The following is a 24,036-nucleotide window of genomic DNA, read 5'->3' on the forward strand; positions in this document are numbered from 1 at the left end:
ACTCGCTCCTATATTTCACTATAGGAGTTCAATGGCTAATCTTTTCATCTCTGCTCTCACCTCTACTCTGTAATCATATTGATCACATTCTCTTTCCTAAGCAAGTAGGAATAAATGCTTTTGATCGCAAAGTGCTTCCGATCTGCAGTATTAACTTCCCGCGGACAAACGTGCCTGAGAAATCAATCTTGGTCGCAAATACTTCGCAAACTATTGCCATTCCTCTGGAGTTGTGGGACCTAGTGGGGTCAACGCTTTCGTGGTGGCAGAGCTTGTTTCTGCTTAAGATTGGGCTAATATTCTCAACCATCTCACTGGACAACGCACCTCGCCGAAGCTAGCTTTTTCGCAGCCTTATCGTATCACCTCGGTTCTTTTCCGTGCTGGTTGTCACCATGTGTGCTCATGGTGGGCCCACTATGGACTTAGCGCATCATAATCTTGTCTGTCCTATATGCTGATGGCTTGGGCCTGCAGCAGTGAACAAGGAGTCCATGTCACCTGGCTATCTTTCAACATTGTATTCTCTACAGCCCATTCGAGACCATACTCCATTTTCAGGGGCTGTATGAGCTCCTATATCGCAAGATGAAAGTAATGCCCAAGTGTGTGCATCACTGTGGGTTTGGAAGCGCTGTAGGCAGGGGATGATATATATGAGGATCACTAAATCCATGAAAATGAATAGAAATTCAGGATGCCTGGCTCTATTGAGGAATCAGCCTTGTTCTACCGCTGAGGAATCATGCAAAACACTGCCATGGCAGAATATATGCACATGCTACACATGAGGAAAAATGTAGTTTCATTAAATAGCATAAAGTTCTAGTTCACGGTGTTAATGTTGCCTGTCTGGGATGATATCATATTCGCTAAGCCCCAATTTTAGCTTTGGCTCTCGAGTATGGGATTAGAAGATAGATTTTGAAAGGTGTCATAAAAACTTTATCCCCGATTGTGTGCTTGCTTGCGGATGGTGTGGTTACTGTCGCGCTGGATTTTGAAAACTCCGCACGCGTGAGATTTTAGCCACCGTGTAACTCTGCTTAGCTTCCCTCTTCAAGAATAGGGACTGACACCGTAAATTACGAGGAGGTAAAATTCAATTATTCTGAATCCTTGACAACTGCAGTCACCCAGCATACGCGGCAGGGCCAACTATTAACTACTTTTGCATCATAGTTACATGCTTGTCCACCTTTGGGTTCACCAACAGACTAAGCAGATCTGGCCGAGCGTAGTGGCCCACAACATCGATAAAAGCTTTAGGGTAGTCAATGTCTCTGAGGTCCACATCTGCCATCAGAATTCCCTCAGCTCCGGCATCGATCGGCTCACACAGGGGCTTTCCGTCGGGACCGAAAATCATGGAGAAGCCACCTCCAGGAGTCTTGGTGACGGGATTCCCAGTCAAGTTGTTTTTAGCGACGTTCTCTCCGGTCAGGATCTGAGATGCTACGAGCACGAAGCATTGGCCTTCAATAGCCATGAACTGGCTCGCTCGATAGCTCGCCTCTCCTGTTTCATGGTATAGCCAGCTGATCTTTGCCGGGTCTGGCATCTCGAATTCGGCTGGCCAGCTGGCCACATGGATTTGCACACCCTGCGAGTACTCATAATACCTCAGTAGCGGCTGGAGATGTTCCCAGCAGTTGAGGCCACCGACCTTGCCAAACGGAGAGTCGACCACGCATTTGAGCGACTCAGCTTGGCCCTCTCCCCAAATAGTGCGTTCGATGTGTGTTGGTTTGATCTTACGACGGTGGTGCACGATTTCTCCCTGGGGCGAGATGAAAGACTGTGCCATGTACAAGCTAGCGCCCTCTCGTTCGCTGTATCCGAGGACGACGAACATGCCAGCTTTCTTAACAGCTTCTTGGATTCGCCGCATTTGCTCCGAGTCCCGCGGCATCGAGTTTGCCATATACTCATGGATTATGTGTGTGTTGTTGATGACTGCGGACATCCACATGCTCCTTGATTGTCCACGATATGGCTGTTAGTTTAAAGATCGTTGACAATTTTGATTTTGACGAATAATAGGTCAAGATTTGGGAGCAGAAAATGAGATTTGAAAATTGGGAGGGATATCAAAGGAAACGTTTCTACTCTCACCACGGGTATCCTGGAATCCACACCTCGGGGAATCCAAGAACCTGGACTCCGTCTGATGCTGCCTGTTCAATGAGACCGATGGTTTTGTTAACACTGCCGTCAAGGTCGAGCCAGACTGGCTCTGCCTGTACGGCTCCTATGCGAACCTGGTTGGACGGAGCCATGCCAGGCGGAGATAACGTCCTCTTTGTAAAGGGCAGTGATACTTGGGATTAATCCAAAGCCACGATTATTAAATGCGCATTATCTACTATTATATATACCGCCAACTAATCTTTTTATTTATGCTCTCTCCTTCACTCCGTAATTACAGCGATCGCATTCTCTTTCCTTAGAAGCCAGGAATACATCCCTTTGATCGCAAAGTATTTCCATCTGTAGTATTAACTTTCCGTGGAGAAGCTTATCTACAACTTACTCGAAACAATTGGCAAATTGTTGCCCTTCCGCCGGAAGTGTCAGTCTAAGTGGGGCCAGTCTTCTTGTATTATTTCTGTTAGCTCCAGATACGTCACCTTGGCACCAGACGTTTAGCAAGACTTTGCGATGAATCTTCTTATCCGTCATACTGGATATCTACATAATGTGAACCTTCGGCCTCGTAGTCTCTATTCGAATATCATCCATGATGACATTGAGCCGTGCACCGGCCGATAAATATCAATTGCACCCCCAGGCCTTACCACAGGGTAGCCATTATACTTCTCCCCCAACAATGGCAATGGTTTAATCACTTTGGCGTTCTCAACAAGTTCATCTATTAAATTATTCTATCCATTATCCTCTACAGGTACTCTAGCAAACTCCAGATCATGACGACAGGCACTTCAACATCCCGGCCATATCGAGCTGAAGGCCATCTGCAACCTCGACTGTCGAGGTTGACCATGGTCGCCATGACATTTGCCGTCCTCAAGTAGGGCTTCCTGTCCTGTGAAGGGAGATTGAGATATTGTTCACATTAATAATATTGGGCAATAGTACCTGGATTGCCCTCGCCGGATCCATCGGTCTTGTGCTTCCATCGGGTGGTTCCATCTCATTCCTTTACGGCTTCATATTCTGCGTAGCCTGTAACTTCGCTCTAGCCGCCAGTCTCGGTGAGCTCGCAGCCATTTGGCCAACAGCCGGTGGTCAATATCATTTCGTTTACGCTCTCTGCACCGAGAAGTGGCGGAAACCAATGGTAAGTAGAAGTTCACTCTACCTTCATTTGGACACAATATCAACATGAGATCTGTATTGCTGATACACGGAGGGTTAAACATGTAGAGTTTCTGGGTTGGTTGGACTAGTATCGCTGGCTGGCTTACTCTGGTAACCACCGAAGGATTTTTCGCCGGTAAATATTGGAGACTGCTGGATTTCACTCCGCTCCTCTTACTTTATCCAATCGGTTTCTGACTTTGTCTTTTCAAAAAGCCCAATTCATCTCCGCGGCCGCCGTGATGGCTTCGAACAACAGATATGTCATTGAAAGTTGGAAGACGTATCTCATCTTTCTTGCTATCCTTACCTTCACCACGGGGTCGAATATTTGGGGTAACAAGATCCTTGGTCGGTGGAACGATGCGGCTTGTAAGCTGGCGACATTATTGCGCTCTACCTTTTCCGACCCACTAACACGTCACAAACTTGGCTATTCTTAGTATACTGGTCTATCCTGGCAGTGGCTGTCATCAGCATTGTCCTTCTCGCAACCTCTTCCAAAACGGACGCCGAGTTTGTCTTCACCAGATTCCAAAACGAGACCGGCTGGCCCGACGGCATCGCTTGGATCCTCGGACTCCTCCAATCAGCACTGTCCCTCATCGGCTTCGACGCCTGCCTGCACATGACGGAAGAAATGCCAAATCCATCCAAAGATGCGCCCCGAGCCATCCTCTACGCTGTCGCTGTAGGGGGCGTCACCGGCACGGCCTTCCTCATTGTAATCCTCTTCTGCCTCACTGACCCGGCTACTATCATCTCTACTTCGACAAACATGCCTATATGCGAGCTCATCTACCAGGCCACGGGCTCCCGCGCCGCAGCCACGGTGTTAACGCTTATGCTGGCCGTGTGTTTTATCAATGGCAACAACGGCTGCATCACCAGCGCATCGAGGCTGACCTATGCCATGGCCAGGGACGGTGGCATTGTCCTACCCGAGTTTTTCTCACACATCTCGCCGACCCTCAATGTCCCTGTGCGGACTATTCTCCTGTGTTTCGTCTTCAATGCCGCCTTCGGGCTACTCTATCTCGGTCCCGCGGTGGCTTTCAGCGCATACGCGGCAAGCTGCACCATCTTTCTCAATGTGTCATATGCTTTTCCTGTCATTTTGCTGCTGATACGTGGCCGCGGTGTCCTTGCCGAATACCAAGCGTCCAGTCAAGGGTACTTCAAGATGGGGCGGCGTACTGGAGCTGCAGTGAACTGGATTGCTGCTTTGTTTGTTGTTGTGACATCTGTGGTCTGTCAAAACTTTCCATTTAAGACATTTTTTTTGCGGTCGAGGGGATACATTAACTAACTTGTGTGCTGAATTTTGGTTCTAGTTCTTCTGCTTTCCCACGTCGCTTCCTGTGTCGAGCTCGGTTATGAGTAAGTCGGTCGATATGCATGGTATCTGCTAAGAGTTGTCTGTTTTCCTGACACTAGCACTAGACTACGTGACTGCTGTAATCGGGATCTTTCTCATCGCCATGAGTTCCTTTTGGATGCTGTTCGGCCGTCGATTCGAAGGACCAGTTAGTCAAGGCATCCCTTTATGGAGTCCCCATGACGAGGAGTTCAGATAACTAACAAAAGACTAATTTCTAGAAACTCGAGGATATCATTGTGGCTCAACCTGTGAATGAGTTTGCTGCCGATACACAGCACCTGTCGGATACCTCGAACTCCAATGATTATTCCAAGGGGAAGGAATGACCAAGAGGATTTAACTTGCAAAGGCAGTGCAATTTTCTTGTCACACGTTGTTCAGGAAGTAATTTAACTCTTCCTGATCATCGAAGTAAAGTAAATTGTTAGTACTGATGTGGCACAATGCGTTCAAATATAGTAGATAAGTCAAACTTGATAAGAAAACCTTTTGAGAAGTAGCAACTGGTTGATGCTGCCCCTATGTTTATAATGTAAAATTCAGTGCAAAATATTGCGGCGTTCCAGTCTTTTCAGGAAGAAGGGGGCATTGGATGCGAAGGAATGACCCATACAAGGCGTCAAAACGAATGTACTGTGCGAGATAGGGATCGAATAATTCCTGATCAGAAGAGCAATGATACCCTTCACTGAAACTACTATATGTGAGAATTCTTCCTCTTGTGTAATATCCGAATGTATGCTGTTATGGCAGTGTTTTGCAGGAGTCCTCAGAAGTAAACAAGGCAAATTTCTAAGCAGCTACAACATTATACATCCGCGTACGTACTAAGCTCAGTAGTATACCGCTTCCTGGAAACAAATCAAGAGTCTCATCGAGGTGGAAATAGAGGGTGGACGAAAATATGATAATTTGATTCGCGTCTCCATAGCCTACCCCAAATAAACTCAATCATCCCGTGGTCATCTACTCTCACGTTATCACCCTTTTAATTTCAAAAGATCTGCACTACAGCAAACTAAGGTTGCGCACATAAACCAAGATCAACTTGACCAGAGATTCGTCATCACTACCCTCCAGCATTACACATTAGTTCAGAGAGGCTCAGCTTCCTCGATGTACGCCAGATCCAGTCGTTGATATGAGGGAGAGGACACCAACGCTCCGCTGAGTAGAACTAGCCAGCTTCATTTTTCAATTTATGTACCAGGCCAGTGTGCGATGGATAAGCACGCAAAAGTGCTCCTGCCCATTGGAAACAGAAGAGATCGAATAAGGGATGAATAGGAAAACAGACGAGCACGATGACTGGAGCCAGGCGCGGGTATTGGATCGAAGCCGACTCGGCGCCTGCATGCAGTCGATTAGAAGTGATATATCATGTTGGACCAATTGATCATTGCCACGTAGTAGAACGAGGGGTCGGAAATCTCCAATTTTTGGGACATCGACCTCTATAGAAACGTCAAGAATTGACGATCTTTGGCATCACATTGAGTGCAGATAACAGTGAAATCCAACAGAAAAGTAACATCAACCAATTAATCGGACTGTATGTTTGATTTGTACTAACTTATATAAGGTATTGAGCCAAGGGGAACCGCCGCATTGGGACTAATATGGGTTTAAATCCATATTTATGTATTTGTTGGATGAGTGAGGGGCCATAAGAGTCGACTCTCGGCGCCGAGTCAACGCCATATCGGCCCATCGAAACGGACTATAATGTCGGAAGTATCCTGATTAATCAAAGGTCAACTTTAAGATAGGAATATCAGTTAGGTTAATTGTAGGCAGTACTATCATAATTATTACATCTTTTTGTATATAATGAGCAGATGATAAATGATAGAAGTTCTTATGCTGGAGGACTATATGTTCTATGATCTGTAGGTGCGACACAGGATGTTGGAGGGTTGAGCATCACCTTTTTCAGCGGTCCGACAGGTTTGTATTTATGAAAACCGACTAGCCCTTTGAGATTTCAACAAATCGGGGCACACTTGCTACAGTCGCATCTGAAATGTCCTTCCACATGAAACATATGTTACAAGACGTATCCGCAAACCTACATATTTTGGCGTCACTAGAATATCCTAGATAGATTTGTGAAATATTTCCCCTTTTGGGAACACAAATATAATTACATAAGTAACTAGTCAGTTCAAATTGTGTCATCAGATGGGATAAAAAAATCAAAAACTGCAAGTCGAACAGGGATTGTGTCGATTAATTAAAATATCATCATCGGGATAAATATTTATATTTGTAGTATGTATGATAAAATGGATAGAGGCAGGTTTTCCATTTGTAGATGTAGGCTTGATATTTTCCCTACAAAGCCGCCAACACCACGGCGCCGACGAAACTACATCCCGCAACAACCCTGGCACAATTCCTAATTGCCCTTTTACTCCCCAATGCCAGCACATTATCCCACAGCAGATGCTTAACGCCGTTGAAGAAATGATACGTAAACGGCCAAGCGACGACAAACTTCACCGCCGTTTTAACCATCACGGGCACTCCGGCGAGCGTAGCTATGATGCTATTCACGTCGAACGCGCTCGTTTCGAGGACGAGTGGCGCTAGCAGATACCCGCCGAAGAACAGATACAGACTCCCCGATAGAAATGAGCCGGAGAAACGCTGTAGGATTGAGGTTAGGGACTGGTATTCCCATTTGTAGATCGTAATGTGTGGGGAGACGGGGCGGCGGAGACGTTGTTGGTCGAGAAGAGACTGAGGGGTACTAGGTTTAGAGGTGGTGCTGGGAAGGAAGGTTAGTGGTGGTTGGATTCGGAGGGATGGAGGGAGGGAGTGTGTTACGTGGTGTAGCGAGGGAATGAGATGGTTGTTTGGGGCCATGGTGTGGTTGGTCGTGTGACGACCAAGATGGAGGGTTGAACGATGGAGGTGCGGGATACTAATGGTTCAATGTTGTTAGGATGTGGTAGAAAGGGCTTATTAAAGGACTCACTGCTTATTCTAGACAAGCCTAGACTCTTGTTCGCTAGCATTGTAGGTGTGTAACGTGAACGTGCTGGTAGATATGGTTGATAGTTTGGCTAACGTAGTGGCATTGACTCCGAGTCCAGAGTTCTTGGAGAGGAAGATTAAGATTCAGGCAAAGATGCTATTCCCTTGTTTACCTAAATATGCGGACATCATACGACCGACAATACAACATCCAGTAGGATTCTGCTTGTTATGTTTTATCGCCTTTGACGTGGATGGTATTGTCTCGGCTAGCATATAGGCGGTGCGGGCATAAATCTAGATCCATCCATCCCTTCCAATTATGTACCAGCCAATGACATTCAACTTCAAAGTTATAAGGCATACCAGTTGAAGAAATTTCTTATAATTGTAAGGATGATCTGATGGCTCACTTTACCGTATATTCATAATTGATGTTATTAGCCTGTGCAAATGGCTGATATTGTTTATGGTAGAAAGTATACCGCATCCTCGATTGCAAGTTTGGCTTAACTTTTCCGCTTCAAGTCACGCGATCACTATAAACTAGATCTCATCTATTGTTGTCATTGTTATAAAGATGGCATACGGAAAATCCCAAATGAGACTAAAACCAAAGTAGTATTTCTAGAACATGTTTATGTTTAGGTTGTTATTAACAAGCTCAAGCTACCATCCAGCCAAGTAATAGCTATATCCACTGATTTAATTCTGCTACTATATCAGAATTAATTCTCATACATTCACACGTGTATAATATACCATATACCGTACCTATCCATCGACATAATCTAGCTATCGATTGTTGTATTATTTATTCATCCTTCAATACTTTTTCTATAACACAATTCCACTTCAAACACACTTACGTACCATCCGCCCTTTACATCGATGGATGTAGTTAACCCGAGACATGCCCGTACACGACGACACGCAGGCAGAGGCCGCAATGCCGACGACATGTGCAGTATTGTGCAGGCCGAGAATGATTGACCCGGTCATGGAGGACTTGTATCTTGTGGGATGGCTTGTTGCGTGGATTCCGATCGGTGTGAATGGGTGCTGATTACATAGATGACTCGTGCTATGACATTGCGGCGTATTTGGGGGTGGTGGTGAAAATGCGACAATCCCGTCGCCTCTCCATCGACCACTGCAGCTTAAAGATAATAGGGGTTGATATATATAGAGGGTAAAGTTGAAGTGCATCTTCTAGAAAGTGTTAGTCGTATCACATAAACACGCATCTTACATACCATAAATCTAAACCAAGTCTAAATCAAGTCTAGTCATCAATTATCTTCCAGTCCAAAATCATTAAGTTCATCCCCGTCCTCATCTAGAAAGTCCTCTTCCCCTTCGCTATCCGCAACCTCCTCAGCTTTCCGCTTCCGAACCGAGATAGGTAATGGAATGGATGACGGTGGCGGGAGACTCGTTTTACTGGTGCTTGATAGAGGATGAGCAGATAATTCCCGCAGTCCGTCCTGAAATAACCCGTCAGTCTGCACTAGGGGAGCAGGATAATAAAGATGAAAAGATAAAAAAAATAATAATAAAGATGATAATAAGATGAAATGGGGCTTCTCACATTCTCAATCACAAACGCGACAATATTCTCATCCGTTCGAACAGAAATCACCCTGCCACCACGCTTCATCACCTCCGCGTATCGCACTCTTCTCAACCCCCCCTCCTGTTTCTGATCACCATCATCAAGACCTAGCGGCGCCAAGTCTCTATACACCACAACCCTCGCATAAACACAACTCTCCCACGACCCTCCCGCCAACGCCGGAAAAAGCGTCGGTCTAGGCTGGCCCTTGATCCTCGTATGCGTCTGATTCAACACGACGACAGCGATTCTCCGCGCCGCAGCGAGTTTGACCAGATGATTCGCCAGATCGCTGGTCACATTCCACTTACGGTGCAAAAGCCACTGCGTCTGTTGAGGGATAGAAGACTGGCCTGCGAGCCGGGCTTTGAGTTCCGATGCATGGGGAAAGTAGGGTTGGAAGGGGGCAGAGATGGAGTCGATGATTAGGAGGGTGGTTCCGTTGGGAGGGAAAGATGGGGGAGGGCGGACCAGGAGAGCGAGAAGATGGGGCAGAGATGGGGTGCGGAAGTGCGAGAAGAGGGTTTCCATCTTCTCGTATATGGCTTCCACTTCTTTGGGGTCGGATTTGTTCGACGTCGTGACGCTCGCTGTCAGCAAGGCCTTCAAGCGAGGGGTTGGAATTGGCGAGCCGGTGTCTGTTTATATTAGTATATGCTTATAGTTTAGTGCATGCTAATGGTGTGTTGAATTGTACGAACCTATCCAGACAACACGCTGACCATCCTTCAACGCCTCGACAGCAGCACTCATCCTAGACCAATCAGTGCCATTCGACCATTTTGATAAATAAAAAAATAAAAAAAATAAAACTCACATCAACGCCGTCTTACCCACCCCCGGCGGCCCGTAGATTTCAGTAACATGACCTCGCGGCAACCCGCGATCTACGCCCTCGCCCAGCGACGCTATCGCATCATCCAGCCGCTCCAAGCCTGTTGGCACGGCGGAAGTAGACAACGATGAAGGCGCTGAGGATGGAGCAGCGCGAAGTGCCTGCGATGCAGAGATTGAGGGAATTCGCGCTGCGCTGATCAGTAAGCAATGAATCAGACGGTTAGTTTGATGACGTACGGAGTTCAGCGCTGGTGGTCAGCGTGGTATAATCGGCCATATCGAGTCGATTATGGATTGCGCGACGGAAGTGAGATGGCCGCAGGTGTCTGCATTGTCGGGCACTTTTATTTTAAATTACTACAGTGTCATGTTCTGCCTGCTGCGATGGGATGGGCTCTGATGGGATGGTGTACAAACAAATTAAGTTGGACGCGAGCCGCGCGGAGATCGATCGGGGATTTGTTACGTACTAGCACTAATCAGTCCAGGAATCACAAATTTATACTATTTCCATCAGATCGATTTTATGCTATTTATGCAGTAGCACCATGATCACATGTATGAGTGTCTTGATTTATTATGACAATATTGACTACTCCGAGGTCAGGCAAGGGTTTGAATTAATGGTGATCAAGTGGTTATATTCAACTAATAATAAACCAGTAAGCCGCCAGGCGGCAAGAAGTAAAGGAAGTAACAAAACAGCACTGTCTAATAAACCCACATATCCGTCTATTATCGTTAACGACTCCCTCCCAATTATAAAGAAACAAAAAAAAACACCAGATCCCTTCAACCACGCCCGAGTGGCAATGCAAGAAGTAAAAGTCTATCCGTTAAAAGTCATTGTATGTGAGATTGTCCGTAAGAGTGAGGAGAGCGAGGAGGAGAGCGAGTATGAGAATGAGAGAAATGAGAAAAGTGAGAATCAATTAAAGGCCCTCCATAAGTGACCCGCTGGAAGGGTTGGACGAGTTGTAACTGGACGTGTTGAGAACGTCTTGCACAGCAACCTTGGGAACCTGAGGCACCGGCAGCTTGCGTTGTGTGCCATCGGGACGGCTCATGATGTCGGTAATGCTGGGCCCAGAGTGGTGTTGGCCCGGGTTGTACAGACTCGGGCCCTCGGCCTGTGGCTCCATCGGCGCAAGGGCAGGAGTGTGATGCAGCGACAAATGACGAATCGATGGCAATTGCAAGTCGTTGGCACCGTAGGGACGCAAGCGCGGCGAGTGCGCGGGAGTAGCCAGAGGAGTATGGTCTGGAGTAGGCGACAGCGAATCGTGTGAAAATGTAGGCGAGGACGGGGCGGTCGAGTTAGGAGAGTTGGGACGAGATCGCTTGACCCGATGATGCGCATAGTTTTCGTCCTCCTCGTGCGAGTGCGATCGGCTCATGCTGTGCGAGATGGCATACGCCGACAACGAAGGGAGACGTCCAGAGCTGCCCGAGAAGCGAGCGCTAAAGGGGTGATGGCGCGATGACCCGTAATGGTCACGCTCAACCTGTGACGCCGCCGTGGCGAGCAGATTGATGTCCATCCCCGACGAGGCACGATCGCTGTTGCGCGAATAGGGGCCCAGTCCAGAACGCAGGTGCGAGGCATAGTTGGTGTACGAGTGCGGCGGCGAAATGTCCGGAGATCCAACCTGTGAGACCGGAGCCGAGCGAGTGATGGGTTTGCTGGGAGGAGGCATCATGGACGAAGCCGAGGTCAGACCCGTCGTATCCTGGTTGGCAGCAGCAGCAGCGGCCGCGATGTGCTGTGCCTTGTTGCTCCTCCGCGAGTTGGGGTTGTTGTGAATGCGCGAGTGACGAGTCAACTCATCGGAGCGGCTAAAGCGCTTTGTGCAGCCCGGGAACTGGCAAGCATGAGGTTTCTCGCCCGTGTGCGTGCGGATGTGACGGGTCTGATGTTCCAAGCGGTGGAAGGCACGGTCACAGAGAGGGCACTTATACGGACGGGGGAGATCCTGGCGCACTTCCTCTGCGGCCGGGCGAGCACCCTTCATGAGCGGTGGCAACAAGCTGACGGACGAAGCCATGGTGTCGTCAGCAGTCGAGTCGGCAGTAGTAGGAGATGAAGGAGTAGTGGTAGAGGTGGAGGTTGGTGCGGAGGCGGCGTTGTCGAAGGTATTATCTGGGTTGAGCAGGTGGGAAAAGTCCACTGCAGAAGCTGGGGGTGGCATGTGAGGCAGCCGACCTTGTCACGGGGATGAGGGTTAAATATGGGGAGCCGGGGGGATGCCAGATGAGGCGGCACGAGGCCGAGGGGCTATGGGAGCAAGGCGGTAGCCGAGGATGATCGGCCGTCAAGTGTGCAACACCAGCTAGGTCGATCGTCCGCTTTGGGAGGATACACTGTTCAGCGATAGGTGATACAGCAATCGGGACGCCCCTTGTCGATCCGATCCTGAAGCTGCAGCTGTAGCTGTAGCTGGAGGTGGAGGTAGAAGGGAGGAGTTCAGTTGCACTATGCAAATAGATGCAGGGTGCAGTTGCGCGTGCAGGGCGTGGAATGGGCGAGGTTGGAGCGACAGAATGCGCCAAGCGTGGGAGCGGGCAGCAGAGACGAGCACAGGAGGAGAGAAGGAGGGAAGGACAAAAAATCTGGGGGAGCAGAGGAAGCAGGATAGGCAAGCGATAGATGTAAGGAAGAGGAGGGAGGAATGGAGGGGAAAAAAGTATTAATTACGGCGACGGGCATCGGGGACGGGGGGTTATCCGACCGGCCAGGAAGGGCCTAGTGTGTGGGGGAGCGCCACGCAAAGATCTATGAAGAGTTTTCACTCGTGAAAAGTCTGTGCAATAATAGCAGTGCTAATTCGAGCAGAAATAGTATTAAATAATAATAATCTCAGGAGTGAGTGGGCCAAAAGCAAATCCACTCACCGGGCGCAGCGGCTGATTGGGTTGGCTTATCTGGAGTGGTTAATTGTTGCGATTTTGGGGTGGGCGAAAAGCGAAATGCGGCCGAAATAAGCGCTGCGTAGTACTGCCTGCCTACAGTGGGTGACGCCGCTAGCCCGGCCGTGGCATTTGGCCCCGTGCGTGCGCCGGGTATCGCGGTATCCATTAAATTCTGCGTGTATGGAGTATGTTATGGTGATTGCTCACGATGAGGTGAGGTGATCGAGTGATGCAGTTGATCTGGGCAACGCTTCCGACTACGATGTGCTATGTGCTATGTGTTATGTGTTATGTGTTATGTGTTATGTGTTATGTGTTATGTGTTATGTGTGGTGTTGGCGGGCAAAAGCTCCGGCATGACAAAGACGATTATTCATAAATTCGTGACACCTGTCCTGTCTCTATTAATTTGTAAATACCCGCAAAACCCGGGGAAGCCTCGCCGACTCCAGACTTTGGGTCGACGAAAATGTTTCGGAATGCGTGAGATAAGCATTTATTTTTATTTTTCGTCGCAGTCACGATGACGGCATTCGCAAACAATAGTTGACTTATCCAATATACAAATGATATGATCTATGATAGTATAGATAATTGTATAGGTTAATTATATAATTGTATAATTCGCCCGTTAAGTCGAATGTCAACTAGGGTGAGGCGTCTCATGATGGGGCGAAGCCGTGTTACTCCGTGGTGATGGTGTGGGAAGGTGAAACCAGCGTCTTATCTTGCGTGCTTGCATCACGCCAGCTATACGGATATATAGATATACACACATATATACAGACACACACACACATACACATATATACATACATATACATATATACACACACATGCGTATATGTGAGTATCATATATGATAATATGTAAAGATAAGCATGGTCGCCTCGCGCCTTCCTATTGGCTTGTCGCTTCTCCAGACTATTGATCCGCCGGGGGCCCGCCTTCCCCACCAATGGCGCGCTACTGCAGCCACACTCGATCCTCGTCACATTTTCTCTTATACCATATATTATTCATGTTTAATATTGTTATTCACGTATAGCAAAGTAGCGTTTCCTCTGCAATAATATAAATACAAATATAATTCTGGAATCGACAATATATGATACATATGTTCATCTTCATGTTCAACGTATAGGTTTATAAGAAGAGGGTGAGAGATAGGGTTACACCCTATCTCCGCCCATAGCCGCTATCGCCTATTCTCACTGCCTCGGGGTATCCTCCGATAGCGGTTCTTACAGTTTACACAAACATGACATTCTATTGTCTCTGATAGATTCTGCGGCCCGCCAAGCAGATCTACATCCTACCCCATAATCCGCTATCTAACAACATCATGCGTACGATGCAGATGACTGGAATTCTCGGCGGCTGTACTCTTCCATATCCTTAGTAATGTATACTGTTGGTGACGAAGATTATTACTCATACCCTCCTCGATGCTCCGTGTCGTACGATATGTAGGCTTATCAACAGAACAGACTCGGCTTTCCGCCCGGCCAATCATAATGCGGAAGCGCCATCGCGGGGCTATCGGGGCAATCGCGGGTCACAAAATTCATTCTCTTCTCTATTCCTCTTTCCTTTTCCTATTTGTAAGTCTGTCAATTACTGGAGGGTGTATTTGTATCTATGACACACGAAATGATGCCTGCCAAGGGTCCGCATTCTCCATTCCCCCAGGAATGCAGATCGCGCGCCCCACAGAATGCCCATAACGTTGCGGCATACCCAAAACAGTATACCTTACCACAAATGCGGTGACATGCAGTGACACTAAAGAAAATAGAAGAAGGTGACAGAACTGTGATTACCACCTTCTTATTCACAGCCAAGAGAAGGCTGAGTTCACCCCGCGTTCCAACTCCAGATTTCGCTCGCTGCACATTTCTCGGCCGGAATACGGAGTAGTTACACAAAATATATACAGTGGGGCGTGCTTTATCTGGGTCCGGCGGATTGACGGAGTAACTCGACGGCGTTTCTTCGCCTCTTCGTGACCCCCCTACGATACCTGTCAAGTGTGAATGATACGTTCGGGTGGGATGGACCGCTATCTGACCCCAGGCTATTAATATTGCCTATCTCGCTACGTATCACACAATCTATTCGCCTCTCTCCAGACCAATAGGCCGTCTTATCAGCAAGCCACCGCTGCTAAAAAGCCCGACGCTATCTCTGTATCTGCAACTGGACGGTGAACCATCGGATTCATGGAATGTAACATGTTTCATTGAAGTGAGATTCCACGGGGACGCGAATCCGGGGTACTCACAGTCTCTATTGCAGTCTCGCTTCTACGGCTGGTTTCAGAGTCACTATAGGACCGAGGCTTATCAGGAACTAGCGACACGGATCCGCCGTTTGGTATTTGCTCGGTTGAACCTGGTGAGTGGTGACGGTTAATTATTATCAGCATCAGCCGCCGGCTACTCCGTATTGTTGAAACTTGACCCCAAACCCCAGGACCACCACTCATTATTGAGTAGTAGTGAGTGGCGAGTCTCTTAATCACCGAGGCTGACCGTGCAGAGCATAGCCGTTACGACGCTGATAAGACAGACACATACAGAGAAAGAGAAAAATGTGTAGAATGCTCCTACTATTCATTGTTATTAATCTTAATCTTAACGCTCATATATTATAGTTTATACCGTCAAATCGTCAATAGTATGTGTCGCATCTCAGATCGGCGGAACCATCCCTGCTTCCCCGACCGACGACCCCGGCAAGTTCGTCAGGGGCTGCAGCTGCAGCAGCGCAGGAGCAGTCCGGGGCGGGCTGTGTCTAGAGTCTAGACTGCGATGTAAAACTTGCTACATTCATGTTTAGAATGCTTAGATTCAGGGCTTGTTGTGCAATCAGTAGAGAAATTCCAAATAAGACGACAGATAATATCAATCCAGTCTTCGTGTCGTCATATCATTTGCTTTCACATGCCATTTCCCTGCATCGACTGACGCTTCCCCAGGAAAACACCCCCCCTATGCACACGCACCGCGCCGCGTCCGCGTGTGCGGGGAGGCCTAGACTCGGATTATTCCGCTGTTCTTTTTTAACCCTTTGTTTTTTACCGGACTTTCGCAAGGATATGGATTGTTGCGTCATGACTGCGTATAATTCTATCTTTCTCAACTCATTGCCCCTTCCTTCCCCTACTATTCTTCGAAACCAGAACGTGTCTTCTTTTACGTTATAGGACTCGGTATAACTCTCCTCCGAATCTCGGACCCCATCGTCGGCATACGTTTGCCGTAGCCTGGGCGTCATCAGCTGTGGCTGCGCCTCCAGCTGCTGTCGGGTAATATCGGGGCCCCGTTATCTGCTGATAAGTGGTTGCCCTAAGTCTAGCTGTCTAACCCAGAAGAGTAGCCGTGGCCGTAGCCCTCCCGTTCCATGTGGTGAATGTGGTTAATGTGGTTAATTTCCTCGAATATGGCACGGAGTCTCCGATCTTCCCCAGTTGGAGTCTTCTCCATCGCGCTAGCTAGAAGCAGTAACAGTACGAGACAAAAAAATTTTTAAGCTGGATGAATGGATGGATTAATGGATAAAGCTCGGCAGATCTCCTTGGGGTTTTCGGTAAGGATTTACCCATGGTTAATCACGACATTCTAATACTTTCCTTTCACCTTCACCGCTGCTGTTTCTATTACGTGCGCATAGATAGGAAGTCTTGTTGATTGTAATTTACCACATTCTACCACTATATATATTTCGTCAGTGTCGTGATTTACTGATTTACTGATTTCCATAAATAATAATATGTGTGGTATCGGCTCGGCAGCCCGGTGAACCGGATCAGCTTTCTCTCTGTGCCGTCCCGATTCCGACCGTCGGCAGACAGCACATGTTCGGTTTGCCTTGGTCCATTGGCCTTGACCATTGGCCCGCCTCAATTCCCAAACTCAGCTAAGGGGGTTACTAGGAAGAGCCTATGGACTAGGACTAAGGCCGGTAAAGCCACAAGGTGACAATGGCGACAGTGGCATGACTCCCCAGCTGCCATCCGTTTCCGAGCCCCGAGCGAACTATCACATGCTCGAAAGTTAATATACACGACTATGATAGCTTTATCATTCAAGATTCAGTAGTGAATTACGTCCGTATCATCGGTTATCCTTCGACTATCAGACATGAGACATCATCGAGGAATAGACATTTTGACACGTGAAGATTGGACACGGCTGCTCGAGGATGACCTGGCATACCCACGAATTAGAACCCAGACGCAGTCAAAGATTCAAAGTATTCCTTGTAGGAGACCCTGCAGTAGCGCCAGCTACCCCTGATATAATGGAGGGAGCTGAGCTGGTCGAGAAGTTCTAGGCTGAGTGATCGTCAACTCCCCGTCACGCCACAATGGCGCCTGTCATCGTATGATCCCTGCGATGTTTACATGTGATAATTTTCGGTATCATGTGCATTGCATAATGTGTGATTCATTGTCATGTCTTTCAATAGTGTTGTCGTTCTCTCTTCTATTTCTCTAGTCCAGTGTCTCGGTGCCTCAGGCTTGAAACATATCACGTGACCAATGATATGCATATCACGTGATATGCCCATCTATCCCCTTCCGTCATAGTCCTCGTTCTGCCCGCTGCCACCGCCTCGACACGCGGCTGTGAGCGACCAGCATGGCGACCTCAATGCACTTCGCTCGCGGATACTGCTTGTATCTGACTGAATTATATATAAGAAATTGCTCTTGACTCTGAACCTCAATTCTCTACCTTAACCCCAACGTCCAATTCGCAACCACCCCCACCAGGAGTGCGTGCGAGCGAGTGCAAATGGCTCCCCCGCGACAGCGCTTGGTTGCTGGAACCACCACAGCAGGCTCAATCGACGATTCGCGCTCCGAAGCCTCAAGCGGCACTGCAGCCGGCAATAATCCCTCCAGAGGCCCCGGTTCCAAGCCCCGAAAATCCGGCGTCGCGCTCGCTTCTGGTGCTGGTGCGAGCGCAAAAGACCTCAAAGTTGCAGCGGCATCAGGTGCCATGGCTGCAGCGGCGGCGGCAGCGGCGGCGAATGCAGCGCTGCAGGATGAGGATAATGGGCCTAGTGTATGTACTCTGTTTTTGTTTTTTTTTACTCTCTCTCTTGAATTGGGGCTTTAGTGTATTGATCCGGTCAGATCCCCTGGTCCCAAATGCCCCTCTCGATTCTGCACGATTACCGACACGCCTACAAAATCTCGTCGGCGAGCGCATACTCCAAGCCGATATCGAAACTGCTCCTCTCGTCCGGCATTGGCCTGCGATCTCCAACGTCAATTGCGGCCCGGAAAGCCGAGCTCGCTTCCTCAGCAGCCTCGTCGACATCGACGAGCAGCTCTTCGCGCTCCAATCTTAATCCCAACAGCGGTAACCGTCGCGGCGGGGACGATCAAGACGGGAATAATAATGACGGCAACCACAATTCCAGCAGCCGCGGGGATAACAGTAAAGTCCTACACAAAATAATCGGCCAAGGCCGCGTGGGCAAAAATCAGTTAGCGCTCGCCGTGCGCAAGCATTTCAATGCCGCTGGCCTCGTGGAGCAAGAAGCCATCGCGCGGTTTCTGTACAAGGTGCGAGAAGAGGGGAAGGGGAGGGAATTCAGACTACGGTTTCAGCCTTGAAAGTCCTTTTGTCAAAAGATTAGAAAATTCGTTATTTGGTTTGGTTGTTTGGTTTGGTGGATTTGATACCCATATCTGGCGTTTTGTTGCGTTGTATATTTTTAAAAAAATTATATGCGAATGATTTGTGAATATTTAGTTAGATATGTATATTGTTATTTGTCTTGGTTAGCAGTTCTAATACATATGTGGATCGCTGGATATATCATTTACAGCTCCTCATCTATAAATTGAGTTGACGCTTTAATCTTCAATATATGTCAACTGGTATTTATAATATATAAATATTTGAAGTCATGGCTATGCAATCAATGTTGATGGCTCCTCTCATCAATTGATATCAATGATCTTTGCCTGGCAAGTGTGATCTCCAGTAAAACATCCTAGACATATTAATCCAGAGACGAATTGGTGTACATGTATGGATGGAATATATAACATTTGAAGGGCACCTATATAGCAGCTGACTATTTAAACACATGAAATCCCTAATGTCTCCCCAGTTGACGTACTGTATTTTCCGAAATATTAATCTACATGTATAAAATTGTAGGTTGGGAATGAAGACGGCATTACATATGTACTGACCAAGATATATTAGTTCTTTGTGTATATCTAATAGTCAATAGTATCCAATGTGGGGTAGCTTAGAGCTATCCATTACATCAATTGATGTGTCTTCGCTACATAAATTGCAGTCAATGGGTTCGACAATGAATACAATACAGGCAGATGTGAGAACTCAGAAACCATTCTGAAAACCATTGCGCAACATTATATAATGATTTCAAGCAGAGATCTTGCCACAGTATTCAGGTTGTAGAAATATAACCAAAGCTTTTTTAATATATAGCAGTAAAAAAAATATTTTAAATCTTATAAAATTTTGATATCAATTATACATATATATATATATGTCTTTCTAGTTAAGCACTGATAAGGCAGAGTGCTGTCAACTGGTCTAATATTGACCAACTGATTTCCTTATTCAATATTCTCTTATTTACTTCTCTTATGAGTTATGCGTGCGTGTATACCCCCTAGACTCTGTCCTATGAACTCTTGTATATATATATATAACTAGGTGCGATGCCACTCAATACCCCACTTAACACTGACCCAGGAGCACTGACAAACGCGCTGAGAGAGGGAGACAGCGAGGTACGTTAACACGCGTTCACGTAAATAATCTAAATAACTTCAACAATAATAATAGTACTGGCAATGCTTTTGGAAACCTGCTACAGCCGATTGACACTTGCAACATTGCTGTAACGCTTCCAGTTATAAGAACGCTGCCAAATTTGGAAATTGTTGGGCATGTATAACCTTTGGAAACATTTTAAACTAGAAACGTTGCACAACGGTTGCAGGGGGGTATCGGGATCTAGGATTTTTCCATATTGTAAGATAAGCATCCCTTTGTTTTGTGGTTGATACTAGATAAACTAAAGGAAAATACCATCAAGGCAAGGGCAGCACTTTGCAAACTCTTGCAATAAATTAGTTAGCGCTTCCTAGGCCAAGCTTTGGTTTTGTTAATTTGGTTGGCATTATACATAGACCAAAGATTGCAATTAGTAGGGTGATATCTGCTATCTGGTATATCCTAGCACACGGCATCTTCAATGATGCAGTAAAACTATCAATGAGTTGGCAAACCTGGAAGATATAACAGTCGAGTTCAACCCCGAGGAGGTCAAAGAGACGATTAGCATGTGCAGGGAAACGTCTTTATCCTACCCCTGTCTCTCCGGGTATTACAGCACCTCTTGAAGACAGCCTAAATCAGAATCATTACAATGCTTCGTAAACAAGACATCTCTTCGCCTAATACTCGCTTATCGATATAGGCAGTTATCTAATCACACTCCAGGATATCAATCCCAAGGATATTAATGCTTGTAGATTTTATAATAAGCTTGAGATGATATAATTCCTCCTCAATTATGAGGTTGCTGCTCATGAAGACGGTATTCAACAAACAAGCTGACATGTTGGCGAGTCATATTACTCTCAATAGTACTAATAGCCAGAAAGGGGTCATCGAGCCAGGATATTGCCGAGAAGGCGATTTTTTTATAGAAAAAAAGAGGCCTTTTAAATACTTCAATGGCCAACCTTGATAAAACTTGACTTGGATAGGTACTCTAATTTTCAAATGTTGAGAATCAATCACCCAGAGCCAAGTTCACTGAATATAAGATAGATTTTCCTTGAAGAAGGTAGTGGAGGAAAGACAATTTTAAATGTTATGTCATAAGGGTAATTTCGCTCTACAATGGATCAGAACGAGCTCGTAGTCTAAATGAGCGTAGAATATGGTTGTCTAGGATCATACTAAGAGAATATTTACCTACATAACACTCTCTAATTTTCACATTATACAGCGAATCACAGACTACATTTATATTTCAATTTAGTTACATGTCAACTTGTATCTGTCGCATATTCTAGGCAATGCATCGTCAATGGTAATAGATAAGAAGAGAATGTACACATGTAGGTTTACTTTATTTCTCATGATTCAATAGGAATAGGCCAAATCATAAATTGTTTTATTACGGCAGTAATTATTCTATTAATATTATTTTCATTACATATGTACATCAATTGATATGTACTATTACCGACTTCATGAAAATATGTTGTCATTCAAATGCTGATTCTCACATCATTGATAATCAGATGTCCTGTCGACAGCTTATTGCGCGGTCTTAGCAGAAACCTGCAACAGATTGGGCTGTCCGAGGGCATCCTGAGTATAGCGAGCATTGAACTTGAGCACGCTCTTGACGGCACGGTACTGCTGCACATTGATAGGCAGAGGCTCGGTGCTGACGTACCAGAGCACATTCTCACTGCAAGGAGGAGTAGTCAGGGATCCGGTGTAAGAGTAGATTCCATGACTGTTGAAGTGGTCAATGACGCCAGAGAAATCTAGGGTGTTGGTTTCGGTGTATGTGCCTGGGGTGCTGATGTCGTCCAAGTGCGCAAAGACAGAATCGAGGAGAGGGGTGGTGAAGCCAAAGGGGGAGAGCTCTAGCAAGAAAGCAATGACGGCAATATCCTTGGCTGTGAGAAGTTAGTATTATCAAAAGACTATTGAGGGGATGAGATTACGCACCCTCGGTCTCAAACACAAAGTGGACTTCCATGGGGAAGTATTCCTCATTGACACGGTGCTCGCTAGGGGTGTGGAAGTGGAACTGGGCGAGAGGGAAGGTCTTGTTATTGGCGACGAGGGATCCATTGGTGATGACCACTTCCAAGCCAGAGCCCAAGTTCTCAAACTTGGCGCTGTCGACAGTGGAAACGCTGAAGTTGAGAGCAGTGGCAGGCGTATAGTTGATGGCGTCCGTGACGATGTCAATGGGGGACTGGTGAGAGCCCTTGGCGCAAGCCTCATTGGCAGATGTGTTTAGGCCATACCAGTTGAGAGGACCGCCCAGGTTGGTGTAGTTGTATGAGTTGATCTTGACAAGACCGTCAGCAGCACGAGCATGGACGTGTGCCGAGGCGAGAGGGATAGCGGCAAAAAGCAAAGAAAAGGACTTCATTATGGCGGAAATTGATATTATGGAAGATTGTCGAGTACCTTGGAGAAAAACCACCTGCTGCCTTTTATAAGGTGGCCAGCACCCTAGGGGGTCAATCTCGATTCAAGTTTTCCAAATATCATTCGCAACTTCGCATGAAAACATTCATTCTAGGATATGATCGACACTGCTATAACAACTAGACAGAGCAGGTCCACAGTTCGTCGAAAATACGCAACCAGCTTCAAGTTAAGCGGCTGGTATTGGTTACCATTAGAGAGTCCCATGTTCACCAATGATCCATAGACACGGGTCGGGGAGAAAGCTCTGATTCCGTGTGCCCGCTGCTTGATTCGTGGTAGTTCTAGAGGTATGGAACGATGGATAGGTAGGGTGGAATCTACTTTTACGTATTTGGAATTGGGGATATTTCCCATTATTAATAATTCAACCCTGAGCTAGGATTATGTACCGCGAACGTCGTCCAGAACCTTTCAAAGCCTCTGATAAGTCTCATCAAGAAAACGTAAACCTGAGACCAGTTCAACCAGCCAGCGGAAAACATGTGTAGGTGGGATACTAAGTAACATGTCGCAATGCATCGTGGCAGTGGCAGACTCAACTCTCAAAGTGAGAATTCTAGTCATCATTCAGCTCAGGTGTGGATTCAGTGTGGATTCAACCCTACCACGGAACTCTACGGATCTTTGCCGCGTAGAATTTCATTGAACTGGCACATACATGTTCTAGTGACTCCCATAGAGTAAGATCTCGCACTCACTCGGCTGTATCTGATGAGCTGTTCGTCGGTGCCGCCGTTCCCAGATACCAGGACCTTAATACACGCTTAAAAATCCTCATAAAGGGTCCGTCCCTCGTTTATTGGGTAGAAATCGAGGTAAATCGGGCCAGTGACGAAGAGGCGGGACCATTCAGACAGCCACACAAGCACTAGTAAGGAACTGCCGTAAAGCTTGCCAATTAATGCAAAGAATATGCCGTGTGCACGAGCCATTCTTTGTTACTAGTATTTCCCATAATGAGGGACCCTATTCCTATCGAATCCATATTACAGTACGTCTACGGTATTCAGGAATTTTGGGTATTATTTTTCAGGTGCCGTGTCTTGCTCATTTTCAGCCAATCATAGCGCATCGGAATTTATCTAGGTGAAAGCTTGTCGAAAAGCTTCCGATGCAGGGCCACGATTGGCCAGAGCCTGGGTGGATAGGAATTTGATTGGACATCATCATTATTATTACTCTAGAAAATTTGTGGCGACAAGTTCCCCTTTTTGGAAATAGGAAAAGATCTCCGTATTGCCGTGGCAAGTTCGCTTGTATGCAAGATGACGGTAATTATGAACTAAAATGGACAAATGTGGAAAAGAATAACAACCTCTTTGGCCTTCTAGAAGCAGAAAAGAAACTTGAATGAATGCAACTAAACAAGCAGGGATATTCATTCATGATTTACGGAGCCTCAGGGAATCTACTCAAACGAAATTGAATCCAGTTGAGGTGACTCATGTCCAGATGGTAAATAATATTAAATGTTGACCCGCATTCATTATTAGTTAGAGGCTAAAAGGAGATTCACAGTGCGATCGTGACGTGATTTTATGACATTTATGTAAACCTGTTAATGAAAACTACCGCAACTAAGCCTATCCGCAGTAGTGTCGAGATCGGCGGAAAACTGGTTTATGCCGAGATTGCCGTGAGGTTATACCGAGGGAGTTGAAGATATACGTCATTCAAGTAACAGTTAACAAATGCATCTCTCTCGGCATAACACTGGGAGATTCCACTGATAACTGTGT

At 46.7% G+C, this 24,036-nt stretch overlaps 8 protein-coding genes across 8 annotated transcripts; 3 read left to right on the forward strand and 5 right to left on the reverse strand.

Moving 5' to 3' along the window:
* Window positions 1-1,118: 1,118 nt before the first annotated feature.
* Window positions 1,119-2,317, reverse strand: BGW36DRAFT_328026 (putative nitrilase). The gene is made up of 2 exons (XM_046212766.1): window positions 2,116-2,317; window positions 1,119-1,976 (listed from the first exon to the last, which is right to left on the reverse strand). Exons 1-2 carry the CDS (start codon window positions 2,277-2,279, stop codon window positions 1,166-1,168), a joined length of 975 nt encoding a protein of 324 aa, XP_046067651.1. The 5' UTR covers window positions 2,280-2,317; the 3' UTR covers window positions 1,119-1,165.
* A 610-nt stretch (window positions 2,318-2,927) lies between these two features.
* On the forward strand, window positions 2,928-5,028 carry BGW36DRAFT_432110 (amino acid/polyamine transporter I; the record flags this gene model as incomplete). Its single annotated transcript, XM_046221082.1, has 8 exons — window positions 2,928-3,031; window positions 3,097-3,301; window positions 3,388-3,457; window positions 3,538-3,693; window positions 3,765-4,570; window positions 4,656-4,701; window positions 4,765-4,847; window positions 4,921-5,028. 8 exons carry the CDS (start codon window positions 2,928-2,930, stop codon window positions 5,026-5,028), a joined length of 1,578 nt encoding a protein of 525 aa, XP_046067652.1.
* A 2,008-nt stretch (window positions 5,029-7,036) lies between these two features.
* Window positions 7,037-7,474, reverse strand: BGW36DRAFT_263302 (uncharacterized protein; the record flags this gene model as incomplete). Its single annotated transcript, XM_046210093.1, has 1 exon — window positions 7,037-7,474. A coding segment is annotated over one exon (438 nt), but the record flags the coding sequence as incomplete, so codon positions are not given.
* A 1,499-nt stretch (window positions 7,475-8,973) lies between these two features.
* BGW36DRAFT_432112 (P-loop containing nucleoside triphosphate hydrolase protein) lies at window positions 8,974-10,410 on the reverse strand (the record flags this gene model as incomplete). Its single annotated transcript, XM_046221083.1, has 5 exons — window positions 8,974-9,168; window positions 9,273-9,934; window positions 9,998-10,050; window positions 10,114-10,321; window positions 10,371-10,410. The coding sequence occupies 5 exons, from the start codon at window positions 10,408-10,410 to the stop codon at window positions 8,974-8,976; spliced, it is 1,158 nt and encodes a 385-aa protein (XP_046067654.1).
* Window positions 10,411-11,065: 655 nt separating this feature from the next.
* Window positions 11,066-12,322, reverse strand: BGW36DRAFT_363892 (DNA-binding protein creA; the record flags this gene model as incomplete). Its single annotated transcript, XM_046214502.1, has 1 exon — window positions 11,066-12,322. The coding sequence occupies one exon, from the start codon at window positions 12,320-12,322 to the stop codon at window positions 11,066-11,068; it is 1,257 nt and encodes a 418-aa protein (XP_046067655.1).
* Window positions 12,323-13,318: 996 nt separating this feature from the next.
* BGW36DRAFT_388583 (uncharacterized protein) lies at window positions 13,319-13,594 on the forward strand. Its single transcript, XM_046217240.1, has one exon. The coding sequence runs from the start codon at window positions 13,334-13,336 to the stop codon at window positions 13,568-13,570; it is 237 nt and encodes a 78-aa protein (XP_046067656.1). The 5' UTR covers window positions 13,319-13,333; the 3' UTR covers window positions 13,571-13,594.
* A 3,957-nt stretch (window positions 13,595-17,551) lies between these two features.
* On the forward strand, window positions 17,552-18,928 carry BGW36DRAFT_388588 (uncharacterized protein). Its single transcript, XM_046217241.1, has 2 exons — window positions 17,552-18,118; window positions 18,190-18,928. The coding sequence occupies exons 1-2, from the start codon at window positions 17,846-17,848 to the stop codon at window positions 18,673-18,675; spliced, it is 759 nt and encodes a 252-aa protein (XP_046067657.1). The 5' UTR covers window positions 17,552-17,845; the 3' UTR covers window positions 18,676-18,928.
* Window positions 18,929-21,379: 2,451 nt separating this feature from the next.
* BGW36DRAFT_432115 (putative carbonic anhydrase) lies at window positions 21,380-22,235 on the reverse strand (the record flags this gene model as incomplete). The annotated part of the gene is made up of 2 exons (XM_046221084.1): window positions 21,380-21,750; window positions 21,803-22,235. The coding sequence occupies 2 exons, from the start codon at window positions 22,233-22,235 to the stop codon at window positions 21,380-21,382; spliced, it is 804 nt and encodes a 267-aa protein (XP_046067658.1).
* Between the last annotated feature and the right edge of the window lie 1,801 nt (window positions 22,236-24,036).

Source organism: Talaromyces proteolyticus (genome assembly GCF_021365285.1).
Source record: "Talaromyces proteolyticus strain PMI_201 chromosome Unknown BGW36scaffold_12, whole genome shotgun sequence".
Taxonomy (NCBI): Eukaryota; Fungi; Ascomycota; class Eurotiomycetes; order Eurotiales; family Trichocomaceae; genus Talaromyces; species Talaromyces proteolyticus.